We start from the raw sequence: 18,345 nt of genomic DNA on the forward strand, positions 1-18,345 counted from the left end.
CGTTTTGTGCTTTTTTTAGGACGACGCTTCATTCTATCACCAAAGTTTTTTTTTTGTTTTTTGCATGGAGGGCACAAGTGCTCACCTGACAGCACCATGCATTTCTTGTTTCGCCATACACCCTGCCTTTTCATGGCTGCCTTTGACGATGAAATACCTGGAAACAGCTCACATTTACACCCAGGGCAAATCTTGAGCGCATCGATGTAGCGAAGAAACATTGTTAAATTCTTCTGGCTTGTTAGCAGGGTCGGAATGTTTCCATCTTTCTTGATGTAGCTGCACGGCGGGACAAGCACACTTCTTGAACTAACTTCAGTCGCCAAGTCTTGCCGGATTACAACCGCCTTATCAATGTACACAACGCCCCCAGACTCTTCGAGTTTGTAGAAGATAACTTGGATGGTAGAAGCCCTCACATTCCACGAATCAAATATCGGGCTGCCCTGCACAACAGCAAGCCAGGGCGCAGTTCCTAGCGTGATAACATCGGTGCATTCATCAACATCCATGCTGTCACATGCGTCAGTTTCGTCGTACAAATATTCATCACTTTGGCAGGAAGAAACTTGGGCGGAAACCACTGACCTCACTTTGGGTGGCTTTCTTGCTGACTTCGGCACCGTTGGTTTTGAGAGATGCTTAGGTACGTTCGGAAAAATTCGAGGCACAGCGCGCTCCTTCAGTGTCCATCTGCCTCGCGGTATCGTTACGGTTTGACCGTTCACTGTGTGCTCATAGCAGCTTATGATGTCTACAGGCTCGAAATGAATGTCACAGACGTACGTTTTTGGCGTTACCTTAAAGTTCTTCCGTGGAATCGCGTTTTGCCATGCCTTCAGTAAGTCAGGGTCCTTTGGGGGCTTGAAAAAATGTCGCGGTCCGGGATTTGCAGCTGCCGAAGCATACCCCGAACGACAGCCGGGCGCGCTGCACGTCGGCATGTCGAGAATCCGCGCTGACACTTCACGGTATCCACTGCAAAGAGTTCATACCACTGTAGAACGTGTCCAAGCTGGAAGTACAGGCGTGATGAACGTGCGAGCGCCAGCAACACACCAAAAGCACGTGTCTGAAGCAAGCGTCACCGCCACTCACTGCTTCCCAACCGATCTCAACGGAACGCCAGCGCCACCTTTCGCAACGGCGACAAAACGCCGCCGCCTCTCGAAGCGAGTTTGCAAACTGAAAAGTATCAAAACGTTGGTGGTGACTCAAGCATTGGCAAAGCGGCCTCGTGAGTGTTCTTGTGTTTATATTTTTTAGTGTTGTGTGATATTGTGTAAGGTTGTTGAGCGTGTTGATCACGATATTGTAACAGCGAGCTGTGATAAGATGGTTTTATTTACAGGAGGTGAACGATGGTCGTTTGCGGCAGCACACTGCGATCGTGCCAAGACTCTTCGTCTTCCTCTGCTTCTCTTCTCTACCTTTTTCTAGTCTGTTACATTCCCCCGCAAGCAGACGAAGCCCGTAGGGCGAGTTATGATGCACAAGGAGGGTAGAAACGTTTCAGGCGAGCAACGTGAGTGAGCTGCGTTCTGCTCGATCGTCGACCATTGGACAAAAGACGAGCTATTACGTAAGTGAGCTGACTTAGACGCTGCAAAACTACAAATGGGCCTGAATATCGTGACAGAAGCTTTTGACACAATCCATGCTTGCGTTGCGGTGTCCAAAGTAACACCAAGTCACCTTTTTCGAATAAAACCGGTTCGTGACGGTCGTCGTATCGTTCCTTCGAACGACGTTGAGAGGCCAAAGTACGAAGACGAGCGATTCGACGGGCTTCTTCCGCGAGGCACAGGGTGTTTGATACAGAGTCGTCATTGTGAAGAATGAAGGGTAAGAAAGTGTCTAGAGGGCTTAGTGGCAACCTGGCGTACAACAGATAAAATGGGCTGAAGTTCGTTGTTTCATGTTTTACCGTGTTGTACGCGTACGTGATAAAAGGCAGCACTTCATCCCAGTTCTTGTGATTGGAAGAAACGTACATGGCAAGCATGTTGGTCAGCGTTCTGTTTGTCCGTTCAACGAGGCCATTCGTTTGTGGGTGATACGGTGTGGAATGACGGAACTGTGTCGTGCACATGCATAGTAATTCTTCAACGGCATCGGCAGTGAACTGGCGGCCACGGTCGCTGATAATAACACGCGGTGGGCCATGGCGAAAGACCACGGAGTGAAGCAAGAAGTCCGCCACGGATGCAGCGGTAGAAGAGGGAATAGCTGCGGTTTCGGCATACCGCGTAAGATGATCTACGCAGACGATTATCCAACGCTTCTTATTGTTAGATAACGGAAATGGACCCATAATGTCAATTCCCACTTGTTCAAAAGGTGTGCTGGGTGGTGTTAACGGCTGAAGGGGACCTGGTGTAGCGGTGGCCGGGCGCTTGTGACGTTGGCACGTCTCACAGCTAGCGACGTAACGCTTCGTCGTTTCGTACATCTTGGGCCAGTAAAAGCGTTCCTGCATGCGGTTCAGCGTTCTAATAAAGCCGAAGTGACCGGACGTCGCATCGTCATGCATGGCACGTAGAACATCGAAGCGAAGGCTCTCGGGGACAACTAGAAGAAAACGTGCTCCAGGTCTGGTGTAGTTAGTTTTATAGAGCAACTTGTCTCGGACAGTAAAGCGACCGCTGTGTTGGGAGGCACGTGCGGCGGCAAAAAGAGGATCCAAGTTGAGATCGTTGCGTTGTTCTCTCTGGAAATCAGCCGCGTTGGGGAACGTGCTTGTGACAGCAGCAAGGCAGTCGTCGAAATTCTCAGGATCGCAGTCAGTAGTCGCAAGAGGAATCCGGGAGAGGCAGTCTGCGTCAGCGTGACGACGGCCACTCTTGTACGACACCGTAAAGTCGTATTCCTGAAGTCGCAGCGCCCAACGTGCGAGGTGGCCAGATGGGTCACGCAAACCGACCAGCCAGCATAACGAATGGTGATCGGTAATTATCTTAGATGGCCTCCCGTAAAGATAACAACAAAACTTCTGTACAGCGAAAACAGCTGCCAGACATTCCTGTTCCGTAACTGTGTAATTGCGTTCTGATTTGCTCAGGCAACGGCTGGCATATGCCACGACATGCTCTGCGCCATTGTGACGTTGTACAAGCACCGCGCCTACACCGATACCACTAGCGTCCGTGTGGAACCCAGTCGGGCAAGATGGATCGAAGTGACGCAACAGTGGTGCTGACGTTAGTACAAACTTAAGTTGTGAGAATGCGGGGTCACACTCTGGCGTCCAGTTGAAGGTTGCATCCTGTTGCAAGACGTTTGTCAACGGATACACGATCTCCGCGAATCGTGGAACAAAACGACGAAAATATGAGCTTAGGCCGACAAATGAGCGAAGGTCTCGTGCGGACTGCGGTGATTTAAAAGAGCTCACTGCTTCTATCTTGCGAGGATCGGGTCTGACGCCATCCTTGTCGACCAAGTGCCCCAGCACGAGAGTTTGACGTTCGCCAAAGCGACATTTTTTAGAATTCAGAACCAGCCCGGCTTTTTCGATGCAGTCGAGAACAAGACTGAGATGGTTGTTATGTTCCTCAAACGTACGGCCAAAGATCACAACATCGTCAAGGTAGCACATGCATATCTCCCATTTTAGACCACGTAATACTGTGTCCATAAATCTTTCAAAGGTGGCTGGAGCATTACAAAGGCCAAAAGGCATGACATTAAATTCAAATAAGCCATCCGGAGTTATGAAAGCAGTCTTTTTTTTGTCGCCGGGCTCCATAGGTATTTGCCAATAACCTGACCGCAAATCAAGCGTTGAAAAATAGGAAGCGGCATGTAAGCAATCTATGACGTCATCAATCCGTGGTAAGGGATATACATCTTTCTTTGTCACAGTGTTTAGACGCCTGTAATCTATGCAGAATCTCCAGGAACCATCCTTTTTCCTGACAAGAATTACCGGGGCTGCCCACGGGCTGGACGACTCTTGCACAACCCCTTTGTTCAGCATGTCCTTTACTTGTTCGGCGATAACTTTGCGCTCAGAGGATGACACTCGGTAGGGCTTTTGGCGGATGGGGTGTGCAGAGCCAGTGTCTATTCTGTGACGAGCGCGGGACGAGGGTAACTGAAGGGGTGCATCTCTATGTTTGAAGTCTAAAGCAGCAACATGCCGGAAAAGGACCTGCACCAGCGCTTGCCGTTCCGTCGTACTGAGAGTCTTGTTGATCATAGTGAGCATTAGATCTTCATTATGGCGAATATCACAAGTAGAGGAAGAGGTGGGGAGGTCCGTAGCTATTGCTGCTATCGAGTTGCATGAGGCTTCATCAAAGAGAGCTATCTTCATCCCGCAAGGAAGCACAACCGGCGTGGCAGAACAGTTCAGCGCCCACAATGTTGCTACTCCTTTTGTCATGCACACCACAGAACAAGGCACAAGTATGTCCTTCTTAAAACAGTTCTTGCGTAGAGGTCCCACTACGAGGTCAACACAAGCATCATCAACCGCTGTGGAAGAGACTCGAACGGGTGTCAAGCACCAAGATGGTGCTATCACTTCATCAATCACACTAAGTGTGTTCCTGTCTTCGCCACGGTAGTCTTCTTCGGAAAGCGACGGTATAAACAAATTGTTTAGTGATATTTCCCCACTACCACAGTCAACGGAAGCGCCGCATTGCTCCAGGAAATAGATACCAAGAATGACATCGTGCGAACAACGAGATAGAACCAGAAATTCCGATACAAATACTTTTCCAGCCAATGAAACACTGACAGCACATACACTAAGAGGATTAACCCACTCGCCGCCTACACCACGAAAGGTGATTGTATCGTCTCATGAAAACATAACTTTGCGACCTAAGCGGTTTCTGAAGGCGAGGCTCATCACAGACACAGTCGCCCCAGTGTCAACTAACGCCATCGTCGGTATTCCATCAATCAACACATTCACTTTGTTTTTGATCATAACAATAGGCAGAGGTATATCTTGAAAAGACCATCCGGCGACCTCACTTCCATTGGCCGCGGATGCTAGTTTCCCGGCGGCGGAGAAGAACGACGCAGAGGAGACGGCGAGCGACGAGAACGGTTGGATGGTGGTGTCAAACTCCGCTCGGATGCTGGCGAATCACTGGGTCTGGTCTCGCGCGAAAAACGGTCCCTTGGAAACAAGTCGGTTGTCCGCAGGTCATATGAAGCACCGGGTCTTGGTGGCGAAGACATGGCTGGTGTCCTTCGTGATTGGCGGCGTTGTTGGCGGCAATACCGAGCAATATGCCCACTGAAACCACAGTTGTAGCACACGGGAGGGTCACGGTTTATACTATATTCAATGGGACGAATCCTGGGCCGCTGCTGTCGGCGAGGAAGTTCGTTATCACGCTAAGAACGGGTTTCTGGCACTCTCTGGAATTCATTGTATTCGTAGTAGGGTTGGTCGTAGGGTTGGTACTGTCCTTGCCGCAGCGGGGCGTAGTCCGGCTGAGAGCCTTGAGTATAAGAATGTGGCTGTGCTCGTCGTGATCGTGCGTCATAGGCAGGGCCTCTATCGTATAGACGTGGCTGATACTGAGGTGTGGCATCAGAATCCTCAAAGCCCTCCGCCACTCGGTGCGAGGACAATGAAGCAACGTTTCGCTCGAACTCTGGCGGCTGATAGGGGGGATGAGTGCTTGGGCGGTTTGCCACTTGCGCGTACAGGCCGAGTTCTTCACGTACTATCTGCCAAATTGTTGTTGCAAGATCAAGCGCCTGGTTGCTGTCTATGCTCGCGATGGTCGTCACATTGGGTAGCCTGCCGAACTTTGGCTTTAGTTGCTCAAAATTGCGGCAATGACGAATGACATCGGTGACAGATGTCAAGGTGTCTTTTGCGATGAGGAAACTGTAAACATCCTCGGCGATTCCTTTTAGAATGTGCCCGACTTTGTCTTCCTCAGACATTCCGGAGTCAGTGGTCCTACATAGCTTTATGACTTCCTCAATGTAGGTCGTGCAAGTTTCACCTGGCACTTCACCTGGCAAGTTTCACCTGGGCGTAAATCATGCCGCCAAAAGTAAAAAGCCCCAAGTCCGACTTTTTGCAGTGTGATGCCTGTGGTGTGATCGTAACTTCCAAAGATAGTGCCTTGCACGAGCGTGTCTGCTCAAGATTCAAATTTGAGGGTGAAAAGTTAGAACACGACTTAATTCACGATGGCGTTCTGCATGGTACTCTTCAAGATTATTCAGGTGACGAGACATTGACAGTGCCTGAGTGGATGAAGTCTCAGCTGTTGTATCTCCACCCGTCGTGCATAAAGATGTGCAGCACGGGAATCAAGGACGTCGTGGAAGTCTCACAGGGGGGTCAGACACATCTGCTCATTGTGTGGCCATCAAGCAATGTTGGTCTGACTTGTGTGGCTATGTCCAAGCGCTACAGAACAAGCAAGTCCAAAGCAGTTACCGTAAAGAGGCACTGCAGCTCAGTCGTAGCTGCCAGAAGCGTTACAGTGATCTGGACTGGGGACGCAGTCAAGGAAAGTGATGCGAGCCTTCAGAAATGTCTTTTGCAACAAAACATGGGAATGTTCACGAAGCCTGGATCTTCACTGCAGTGCTGCTTTTACGGCCAAATAGTGAACTTTGAAGTGATCGAAACTCAAGGGGAAGATGGCTCGTTGTTGAATAGTACATGCCGACCCCTTTCGTCTGATAATGATGAGAGCTTAGACGAGAGCATGAGAAGACTTGCGATACATGAAGAGTTAAGCAGCGACCATAGCTTTAAGGCAACGTCTATGTCTCCTCGTTCGAGAACTCCTAAGAGGAATGCTTCATGGTCAGTTCACAGTCCTCTTGCCTTCAGCACGCCGAAGTCACTATTGCACCGTCAGTGTGAAAGTGAGAAAGTGGCATTTCATAGAATCAGGTCTAGTACAGAAATCATCATTAAGTCTGCAGCTGAAAAGGACAGTGAAAGGCCTACATCTGCCAGCTACGATCTCATTGGAGGTCCCGATAAGGAGATACAACAACTTCGAGAACTTTTTGAAGTGCCCATCAAGCATCCTGGGACGGATTGAAGCCACCGAGAGGAGCACTTCTTTTTGGCCCTTCGGGCACCGGGAAAACTATGCTGGCACGAGCTGTTGCAGCAGAGTCAAAAGCTGCACTCGTTGTGATAGACGGTCCCCAGATATTTAGCAAATACTATGGAGAAACTGAGGCCACGTTAAGAAGTTTATTCAAGGATGCTGCCGAGAGAGCACCAAGCATTGTGTTCATTGATGAGATTGATGCTCTTTGTCCCAAACGTGAATCTGGTACCTCCAATCAAGAGGCAAGGGCGGTGGCCACACTTGTGTCTCTCATCGATTCATTGCCGCTCGTCGAAGACAAGTGGGTTTTAGTGCTGGGTGCCACAAACAGACCCAACTTTGTTGACCCATCCCTGCGACAGCCGGGCCGGCTTGACCGTGAAATTGAGATCGGTGTGCCCACAGCACACGGACGGCAGCAGATTCTTCAGAAAATACTGAGTAATGTCAATCACTCACTAAGCAACGAAGACATCACAGAAATAGCCGATGTTGCCCATGGTTTTACAGGAGCGGATTTAGCAGCTGTTTGTGCTGATGCTGCCCTGTGGGCTCTGGAAAGAAAGATTGCAAGTAAGAATGCTTCTGACGCCGCCTTGTCCAAAGTTGTGCAGTTGACAAAAGCCGATATGGCTACTGCACTGCGTCATACCAAGCCAAGTGCAATGCGTGAAGTTGCCTTGGAAATTCCGAAGGTGCGCTGGAGCGATATCGGAAGAATGAAGGAGGTGAAGCTGAAATTGCAGCAAGTCGTCGAATGGCCGTGGAAACATAGGGATGCCTTTATCCGCCTTGGAGTGACACCTCCATGTGGAGTGCTACTCTACGGTCCACCTGGCTGTTCAAAAACTATGATAGCCAAAGCACTGGCCACAGAGAGTGGCCTCAACTTCATTGCAATTAAGGGACCAGAACTGTTCAGCAAGTGGGTTGGTGACTCTGAGAAAGCTGTTCGAGATCTCTTTCGCAAAGCGAGAGCAGCATCGCCCTGCATCATATTTTTCGATGAGATAGACGCTCTGGCTGTGCACAGAGGAAGCACAAGTGGCAGCAGCAACGTGGGAGACCGTTTCATTGCCCAGCTGCTGACAGAAATGGATGGAATCGAGAAGCTGGAAGATGTCATCTTTGTAGCAGCTACAAATCGTCCAGACATGATTGACCAGGCCCTTATGCGACCTGGGAGATTGGACAGTATTGTGTATGTGCCACTGCCTGACTTTGACACAAGAAAGGAAATTCTGCACTTGAACCTTTCAAAAAAGCCTTTGGGAGATGATGTGAACATTGAAGCCCTCGCAAGTAAAACCAGTGGCTACTCTGGAGCAGAGGTGGTGGCCGTCTGCCAAGAAGCGGCGCTGCTCGCCCTCGAGGAAGACATCGATGCCACATGCATCGAGGGTCGGCACTTGGAAGTGGCACTGAAGCTCATCCAGCCGCGTATCTCGCCAGAGTCGGTGCAATTCTACGAGTCCTATTGGGCGTCTTCTCAGAACAGGCAGCACACTGCGATCGTGCCAAGACTCTTCGTCTTCCTCTGCTTCTCTTCTCTACCTTTTTCTAGTCTGTTACATTATGTATATTAATTCTGCTCATAAAATCGTCGATCTAAAAGTAGTTACATAAATATGTGTTGTTTGTTTGATTCGCTCCGACCGTGTCTTCTGTGTCTGTTCACTCCAAGAGCGTAGCGCTTTCCACATCGAGACCGCACAAGGCTCAGTGCACACCCCTATATGGCCACTTCAGAAAACGAAGCACTTTCGTCCAGTCACTTTGCGTTGAGAGTACAAGGTAGAAGGATATACCAGCTGTCTTTAATGCGTGTTGAAATAGCGAGTGCGCCAGCGATAACACCCTTAAAGTCAAAGTTCATATAACAAGCCCCCCCCCCCCCCCCTCCCTCGTTGAGGTCTTAGTTCCTTCCTGCGCCTTGAAAACGGGCGACACGTTCCTCTTTGCTTGAGTAACAATCGATGGCAGGCCTGACACGCAGAGGGATATTATCACATCCGTCCTTCGTGCAAAGCAGATACATTATCGCATATGTTCTTCGTGCAAAGCAATAAAAACAAAATGGCTCTCGCCTTCAAGTTGTCTTAGTCGAATGCCCTTGAGTTTATTTTTTTTCTTTTTGCACTGCTTTTTAAAGGACACTATAGGGGGTCTTTGGTGTATAGACACCTAGCCACATAAAACACCACTACAAAAAAAAAATGCAGTTTTTTAAATCGTTCAGTTTCAGCACAGAGAGACGAGTGCCGGAGGATGTTGGCTTTATGAGACTAACTAAATGACGTAATGTCATGCCCAGCAATATAATCAGTTGGGAAGAAAATGAACCCTTTTTTTTTTTCATCCTTGAATTCATCTTAGAGAAATGCAGTTGGGATTGCGCGAGTCTGTAGCGTTTGTCTACCAGACCTGTTGATAATCACATGGGTGCATTCAGAATGTTATTTTATGAAGTACTATTTTATTCAACCAGTATTCTGTTTATTTACTACAAAAATAATCACTGAACAAGTTTTTATAGCATTCTCAACATTATTACAACGCTATTTTTGCATCAACTGAAATAGGCTGCTCCTAAGATTTCAGGCATCATGAGGTTTGCAATTAATCAAAATACTTTAGCTCTTCATAAGAACCCCAAAATAATTATTCATGTCCTTGAATGTAAATGCTACTTGCTTCTCCTTCAGGATGTAAAGTTAGCTGCTCAGGATCGCTCCGAAATGGAAATTTTGCTGCTCCAAAGTGCTCCAAAATAGAAAATTTTTCTGCTTCAAAGTTCTCCAAAATGGAAAATTTTGATGCTCCAAAGTGCACCAAAATGTAAATTTTGCTGCTCCAAAAATTGCTCCAAATCATTAGACCTCAGTAGCATCAGTGTATTCGCTTTTTGTCATGATATTCAACCTAACGAAAGTGTCTGCGCCACTGTTGTCTCCATTGATGGTTAAGCATGTCGTCAATGGCCTCTCTTATTTTTTAGAGGACTGGCGAAAGTGCATAAAGAAAGGTGACTTTTTGTGTGTGTGTGTGTGTGTGTGTGTGTGTGTGTGTGTGTGTGTGTGTGTGTGTGTGTGTTTCCGAGTCACTGCGAGTGCCGTACACAACATAGCCACCATGGCTGATGAGCAACAGGTATCAGCATTGCGGCCTATAAACGGCTTATTCACGCAAATGAATATTCGTCCGTGATATTTTGCAAAAATGTCGATGCTTCTTATTCACGGTACGGGATATTCTTTGGTGTGCCTATTGTAAAGTTAGAGAGGAGGTGCAAGTCAAAAAGTGCACGGTTTTTTCCAGAATAACATATTTTTCGCCTTTTATTTTCTTTCACAAAATTAGTTTCTTTACTTTCACGGCAAAAAAACCTAAGATTGTATTCAAACTCGAAGTCAATTGAAATTCGCTTTTAAAAGGCACAAGGTGGCTACTAAAACTAAGAAGAGCTCATTGTCTAAAGTCCGCTGGAAATTGTCTCCTGGCTGTTTGCCTTTGCATTTTCTCCGTTACCTGCTCCAAATTCAGATTTCAGTGCTCTAAAAGTAAGATTTCGCTGCTCCAAAAATTGCTCCAAATTCTATTTTGGCTGTTGCACCTCTGTAAGCTGTATAATATGTTTGAGCAGTGATGCTTGATTTCCTTGTTTCATTGATGAGCTTGCAATTATAATACATTTATCATCTCAATTTTGAATTGCCGTGAAACGATATGTCTTCCAGTAACAAAGATTCTTTTTTGTGTTTCTCTTTTGCACATTCCTGTTTAAATACGATTTCTTTCTACTCCTGTAATAGCCCTCCAAAAATGGCTGACAGTATCAATAAATGAAATGAAAAATATCCTACCACAGAGCCATGCCAGGTCATACAACTGTTCCGTATACACCGTAATGTTTGTGCAACATCAATTGTGGCTATCCAATCTTATAAATAGTGCATACGTACTCCTATTAAACAGCCGTCACGTACAACTGTTCCGTATACACCGTAATGTTTGTGTAACATCAATTGTGGCTATCCAATCTTATAAATAGTGCATACGTACTCCTATTATACAGCCGTCACGTCCGGTTATCGACAACTGTAGTGAAGTGCCGTGCACTGAATTTCATTTATCTGCAGTGTCCAGGGTCGCCATCCTCGCTGGCTGTAGTGAGTGCTACATATCAGCTTACCACTTCTGGTGTCACTAATACCCATGTTGTTGTTGGCATTGTTATGCAACAGTAAACATGCGGCTGTTTACATATGTCCATGCGTACAACATTTGTGCATATCTTTGGCATCATTTCGTAGTGTTTCACTCAATAAAAAATTTACACCGCTGTCACTACTTCCCTCTGCATACTTCATATAATGTATAACATCGATTGCAAAGGTACATGGTATTTACTGATCTTTTTTGCTTTTTCGAATAGACACAGACATTATTCTGTAAAGAAAAGGAACAAATTTTACTATACTAAGTACTTTGGTGCTTATTGTAAAGACGTCAGTGTAGATTTTCTGTACATTATTTGAAGTTTTTGTCCACCATTGAAGGTTCTGTTTTGATTTTTTCTGAAAACATTATGAACAGAATGTTGCTTTTCAAAAGAAGCCTTTACTCAGTTCTAAATGCAATGGTTTGAAACAAAAATGTTGGAACTAAGCTGCCAACTTAAAATCAGTTAGCTAAAGTTAGTAGAATTTGTGGAGTGAGGTAATACATGTCTGTTGCCTCTATGGTCTGGAACCTTCCACAATCCAGGGCATTCCAGAATGGTTTCTTTTATAAACAGTTCAGAACTGGTGCAAAGCCTTATTAGACACTTATAAAAAATGGTAAACTGAACATCACTTATGTGTCACTTATGTGCAGCCCTGCAGTCATGTTCTGAAAGAGTAAGCTTGAAATGTATATACTCCCTGTTGTAGGGCATTATTTTGGAAGAAACAGCTTGATGGCCATAGCCAGTCAAAGGCTTTTAAAGCACATTAAGTGGGTGCATTTTTTTATGCTTTCTTATAGATGCACGTGACTTATGGGTGTGCCGTGAGCTGGTCCGAAACCTGGATGCAGCTGCACCATCTCCTCCACCACCTTTGCCTCCTAAGGCCAAGCAGCGAGGACCCCCACCACGACCACCTTCTCGACCTCAGGGAGGCTACCTGTCAGATGACGAGGATCCGGGCTTAGCAGCCAAGCCTCTTGAGCATGGAGACTTTGTACACATCCCTGCCAAGACTTCCTTGACCAATCATGACTGCAACATCAGTTTCGTCTAAGATAGTAAGATTTCTGGGCTTGGTTTAGCTCCTGGTAATGGTGCTGATGATAAACTGGTGAAATTGTGCATACTTTTACGAACACAGCAAAGTTTAGCAAGACCGCTAACCAATAGGAGGAATACATCAAGTGAATGTCCTTTTGTAGTTCATGTGCTATGTAAAGAGGATGCGCTTTTTGCTTGAACTCTGACCTGCTTGTGGATTCTTGTTGGCGTTTGGCCTCAGTGGTGAAGCATAATTGAGGGACTGTATGCCACATTTCTGCAAACCATATTCCGAACTATTATGTGAACATTCATACATAAATTCATACATTATGCTAGCATGTTGAGCTAGTTTATATGAAATATTAGTGGCGGTGTTTGTAATATAAAAGTTTTAGGTGCAGTGCAGTATAATTACATCGGGAAATTCATAATAAGGTTCCCTTGTGGCGGCTTTAGTTGGTGCTGCAAATCTTCTTTTGTTAAGACCCACACACCCGAATTGCAGGCTAGTTGAGCACCTTTGCAATGCATTTTGTGAGGAACGCGAAAGACCACCCTACGTGCTGTATTTACTCTGTTCTAACATGCAGGAGGCCACAGGCATCTGCCTCGCCATTGCAGTAGCAGCTCCAATGCCCCCCAATTTTTTTTTTCTGAGCAACATGGTCACAGCAATGAAATTTTCATGATACGTGATTACTCTACAGTTATACTGCTTCCTTTAGAAGAGACTCTTGGTTTATACTATAAGAGACACCAGTGTGCTAACACTGAAATAGGGGTTGAACTGAAGATGCGGACATGGCACGCTACTTTCTTTTAAGAGACACCTTCTGTAAGGGACCAGAACTGCTCCCCGGTACAGGTCTCTTATAAAGGAGTTCAACAGTAATAGCTTTGCTTTGTCACTACCATGCACCCATATAAAAAAATGACATTGTATTACTTTTGCGAAAGCTGCATATCTGCCAAGTTTCCCAGATTGACCGGAAGACTCCCAGATTTTAGCCGTTTCTTCAGTTTGTACGGTTGTCATGAAAATCTACCAAAAATTGAAATTTCTTTGTATGATCTGTCCGCATTGACAAAAAAGCAGCTCAATTCACTCCAGGCTTTTCGAACCTACCCCATTTTATTATAGATTAATTTAAGAGGCGTTCACCTAAACCTACAGAATACGAATTTGTGAAATTCCTCAGCCTAATTTTATTATACTGATTGGGCCTAAATTCGAATGTTCCGAACACATTTCCTAATCGCGGCGGTTGACACAAACTTTAGTAAGAAAACCGTCGGACGAAGGCGAGAGCAAAGCTGCCGGCGCACGCACTTTCTTTTACAGTGCGTGTGATTGTCGTTGCCACGATTGCTGTGAACGAAACCGCGGTCGTTCTTCACACGATCATGTGCGGCGACGATGTAAATGACAGAACCCCAAAATGTGCGTGCGTCCAACACTCAATCAAAGCAACGCTGCTTTCCGCAAACTCTGAGGACAAAACCACAACAGATGCGATTGTAAATGGCATAAAATGACTTAGTTTTGAAGGCGCGTGCACAGCCAAGCACACGTAGATCGAAAAAGGAACTACATACCGTTTGCCGTAAGCGCCACGCACAACACTGGAGTCGCGGCGATGCGATAGCGGTCTAGTTTCGAAGGCATGCGTAATGCAGCGGTAGATTAAAGGCAGTAAATACATAAAAAAAGGCCAGACGCATTTTGCCATTCCTGCAAAAGAATCTAGTAGTTAGCAAAGCTTTGACCTGAGCTTTTGCGGCAGCCAGCTGCGCCATCCTGTCTGTTCACGTGTGTCCCAGGAAGACATACGCGAGTTGCTTTGACAGAAATAGATTCTGCTACTTGTGTTAATCCTTTGAGACTCTCACCATGGTGGGAAACCCTACCCTCGTGTGTTCGGCCGCTCCAAGCCACTATAAGACCGCAACGCTGATGTTGGCGCTTGCGACTGAGAACCCCACTCCCTCTTGGTTTTTGCGATTTTTGTTTGTTTGTTTGTCCTTGGGATTTTTTTTTTTTTGTAAAAAAAAACTGAAAATCTGGGAGATTTTGGTCGTAGAAATCTCCCAGATTCAGAATCCTCGAACTTGGCAGGTATGAAGTTTCATATCACAATCAAGGATTCACTTTTTTTCTGACCATGGTTGTTAATACTGCATTGCAATGGCATTCGTGTTAAAACTGAGAAAATACCGTATTTACTCGATTCTACCGCGCCCTCGATTGTAACGCGCACCCGATTTCCACCGCGAAAAAAAAAAAAACGTAAGACATCAATTGCAACGCGCACCCATTTTTCTCGCCGGCCCGCACGATCACACCACTCGAAAAAACTACTCCTTTCGGGAGCGTATTCTATTTAAATATGAGGTACGGGCGAAGCTTGTGCCCATCTGACGTGTAACAGAGCATTGCCGTCACTGTAGTTTTACCGTGGACCGATGTCAGCACGCGAACTTGCTTCGCGCCCTTCTTCTCGACGGTTGTGGTGCCAGGCATGTCGAAGTAAAGAGGCGTCTGATGGGCATTCCCGATTTGCCCAAGCAGGTAGCCGTTGTTGCGCCGCAAGTTTAGGACGAACCTCTGAAAACTGTGAAGCTTTTCATCGTACTCCTCCGCAAAACTTTTCGCATATGCATGTTCCCCTTCGGAGGGAAAAGCCTTTCCTTTAAATAAAGTTAGTTAGCCAGCACCTGCTCGCTTTAAACTGGCTCTGCATTAGACCTTTTTCCAAGACTAATTGCATAGCCCGCACTTGGAGCAGTTCTGTCGTCACGGGCCGCTGTGCCGCTCGCTGCTCAAGCACATACTTGCCGAGCAGCTCTTTAATTTGCGGAAACCGACCCTGCTGTGGTCCACTGAAGCCTTTGCGTGAAGCTTTGCTGTCGAGAATCTTCTGCTTTTGTTTCCGCCGGTCCCGCACGCACGTTTCGGGAACTCCGAACGACCCCGATGCGGCCCGATTTCCGTCCGTTTCTGCACACGCTATAACTTTTCTTTTAAAAGCGGCATCGTGGTGCTATCGAGTTTTTGGAGTCGGCCCTTCCACGCCGTCGATGCTAATGCACTACTAGATGACGAACTCCTCAGCACACGTACGAAGTGCCGCACATGGGAAACACATAGGCAGAAATGGCCGACGCGCCATGCCGACGCACGTAGGGGGCGGCCATTTTGGATTTGCCGATGGCAATAGATTGACCGTAATTTTTTTGTTTGTACTCGATTCTAACGCGCATGCAATTTATAAACTCGCTTAACCGGAAAAAAGGTGCGCGTTAGATTCGAGTAATTACGGTATGCCATTTGGTATCCGTTTGACCTTTGTTTCTAATGAAAGAGCACACAATGTGGATTTGCCCCTCCCCCTTTTTTTTTTGCACAGGTCGGTGCAGTATCAGTTTAAAGGGACATGCTCTTCGGAAAACTTTTTCTTCAGATATTTGTGACAGCTCAATGAAACTTTTACCGGTTATAGAGTTCGAGCTCCTCTTTTCAAATCTGCTTTTATTTTTTTATAGTTCATTTAGTTCATTTTTTGCAAACCATGCACTTGTGGAAACAATGCATTTTTGTGCAAGCTTAAGGCAACAATTGTAAGCACAAGAAAGCTAATAAAATAGCAAATGTTGCTCCTAATGAATTGAGAAATTCAAAATTAAGCAAAGAAACATTGTGTAACATATATTTGCTGGCCTAGAAAAATATTCTAATGCCGAGTTTCAGTTTTATCATACTCGAGGAATATTGCAAGCTTTTGAAATTATCAAGCTGAATATACTTTGGAGACCTCTGAAAGTTGTTTATTTGAATTCAGGACATGTTAAACTTTAAGCATGCCAAGTTTCATTGCAATCCGACTGCATAAAGCGTACAAATTTTAGTGCACAATTTTAGTGTGGAATGCTTGCAACTAATGGTAGGGCTCTGATCGTACCACGTGACTTCAAAAGCCCACTTGCCATGCTAGAATGCAATGGGGAAACGATTTTTTTTTTTTTTTCAGCGCAAATGTCGCGCTGCCGAAGTGGGCTCTGGGAAAAGAGGGTTAGGCCTACATCCCCGCGGAATTTCAAGAGCCGGCGATGGTGCAGAGCGAAGTGCCGCGTGCGTGAAAATCGGGTAATTTCACACTTTTGCAAGCCACCACGAGTGCTTTAATTGTATTTTTCGAAAACGTCTAGTTAATTCTCAGCTTTGATTTTTTAATATTTGAGGTGAAGACTTGGAGGAATACAAAACACAAAATTGACTTTTGAAAAAAATCGTTTTTTTACCTGCATCTCCCCTTAATGACATGTAACTAATGTGTGCAGTTTTGTTTTTAATAAGAATAGTTTTCTTTGTGAGGACCTGCCAAGAAAGATTGTGTCACTGTAGTCTCATAAAGTTTGTGTGTAATAATGTAGCTGTCTCTTGAGTGATGGAAGAAGTGGCTCTTAGAACTGCCAAGTGTATGTAACATATTCGGTCACTCATTGCCATAGGTGTTCAAGTGCCACTTTTTGGTGTTATTATAATTAATAAAAATTTTTCTTTACATCTCAACTGTAACAGAGCTCAGTGTTCATGTTCAGTGTAAATGGTATCTATATTTGTGCTAGCATGTGGTTGACATTACTCTTGGTGAGCTGTTAGTACGACCACAGTGTATCATACAACATAACGACTGCGCTGCAAGTTATTGTGTATACTGCTTTCTCCATTTCTTCAGAGCAACCTTTGTTAAGTCATAGTCAAATAATTGTTTGTGTGCTGTTTGTGACTCACTTGGCATATGTTGAAGCCAGTAAAACACTGTAGTTACATTAGTTTGCTTCTCTAGCTGGGAGTCTCATCTTGTTTAATCGTACTGCCTCCATTTTGAGGAAATAGTTTCTACATCAGGTCGGAAGTAGAAATGCTTTATTTTACAAAAAGATATTCTTCCAGCCAAATGTGATTTTGTGTAATATTCATATATACTTAGTGCTTAATAAATAATCTAATGCTGCGTAGTGATGTACTCAACTGTATTCTTTATAGCCCTTGTGGGAGCAAGTGTATGTTAACGCCTGTTGTATGTTAACCTTAACGTCTGTTGTACTAGCCATGTTGTGTCCATTGTAGTAGGAGTAATGTAGTGAGAAACTTGGAAAAAGGAAATAAAAATGCTTATTTAGTGCACAGTGAACTGGATAGGGCAGTGCAAGAGATGGTGATTGTGTTTTGAGGTATTAAAAAGCACTGTTGTAAAGCTTTTATGCACTCAGACAAAATGGTAACAAAGTGGCACCATTATGTGTCTGTGCATACCTTAGTCATTTTCCTTTCATCTGGGTGCTAATTTCACTGTCAAATAATACTTGACAATACTTAGCATATACTCAGCATTAGTGCCAATATGGTTACTGGTGTTCACAGAGGGATTGCTGAAAAGTGCTGTATACATTGTGCATATATTAACAAAATACCATGAGGCGACTCTCCTTTGCCAATTTTTGCGCCTTGTATGGTTCAAAGCAACATTCGGTGCCAACACAGGATGCCAGCAAGCCCAAAGTGCATTTATTGATGGTGCTTCTATTTTTTCTATGTATATATACTTTCTTGTATCTATGAGGGAAATATATAAATTGCAATTAAAGAGGATTCTTTTAGAGCTTTCATGGTCGCTTTGGAGTGGCCGTGATATTACTCACACCACACCACCTTGAATCACCACACTGCCTGCTGTCATCATCATCATCATCATCAGTCTGACTACGTCCACTGCAGGACAAAGGCCTCTCCCATGTTCCGCCAGTTAACCCGGTCCTGTGCTTGCTGCTGCCAATTTATACCCGCAAACTTCTTAATCTCATCTACCCACCTAACCTTCTGTCTCCTGCCTTCTCTGGGAATCCAGTTAGTTACCCTTAATGACCAGCAGTTATCCTGTCTACGTGCTACATGCCCGGCCTATGTCCACTTCTTCTTCTTGATTTCAGCTATGATATCCTTAACCCCCG

The 18,345-nt window shown here is 45.4% G+C and overlaps 1 protein-coding gene and 1 pseudogene across 2 annotated transcripts in view; both read left to right on the forward strand.

The window, feature by feature from the left end:
- Positions 1-18,001, forward strand: part of LOC119175804 (regulator of G protein signaling family member locomotion defects) — a 140,499-nt gene extending 122,498 nt beyond the window's left edge. The window contains exons 15-16 of one of the 2 annotated variants that reach the window (XM_037426786.2): positions 12,087-12,347; positions 16,362-18,001. In XM_037426786.2, coding sequence (XP_037282683.1) covers positions 12,087-12,343 — 257 coding nt within the window. In that variant the 3' untranslated portion in view covers positions 12,344-12,347; positions 16,362-18,001. Of the gene's footprint in view, positions 1-12,086 lie in introns of both variants that reach the window. The other variant, XM_037426785.2, reaches the window with a different exon arrangement.
- LOC142775002 (ATPase family gene 2 protein homolog A pseudogene) lies at positions 2,183-12,078 on the forward strand (annotated as a pseudogene).
- Positions 18,002-18,345: the final 344 nt, after the last annotated feature.

This window comes from Rhipicephalus microplus, chromosome X, assembly GCF_043290135.1.
Source record: "Rhipicephalus microplus isolate Deutch F79 chromosome X, USDA_Rmic, whole genome shotgun sequence".
NCBI lineage: Eukaryota > Metazoa > Arthropoda > Arachnida > Ixodida > Ixodidae > Rhipicephalus > Rhipicephalus microplus.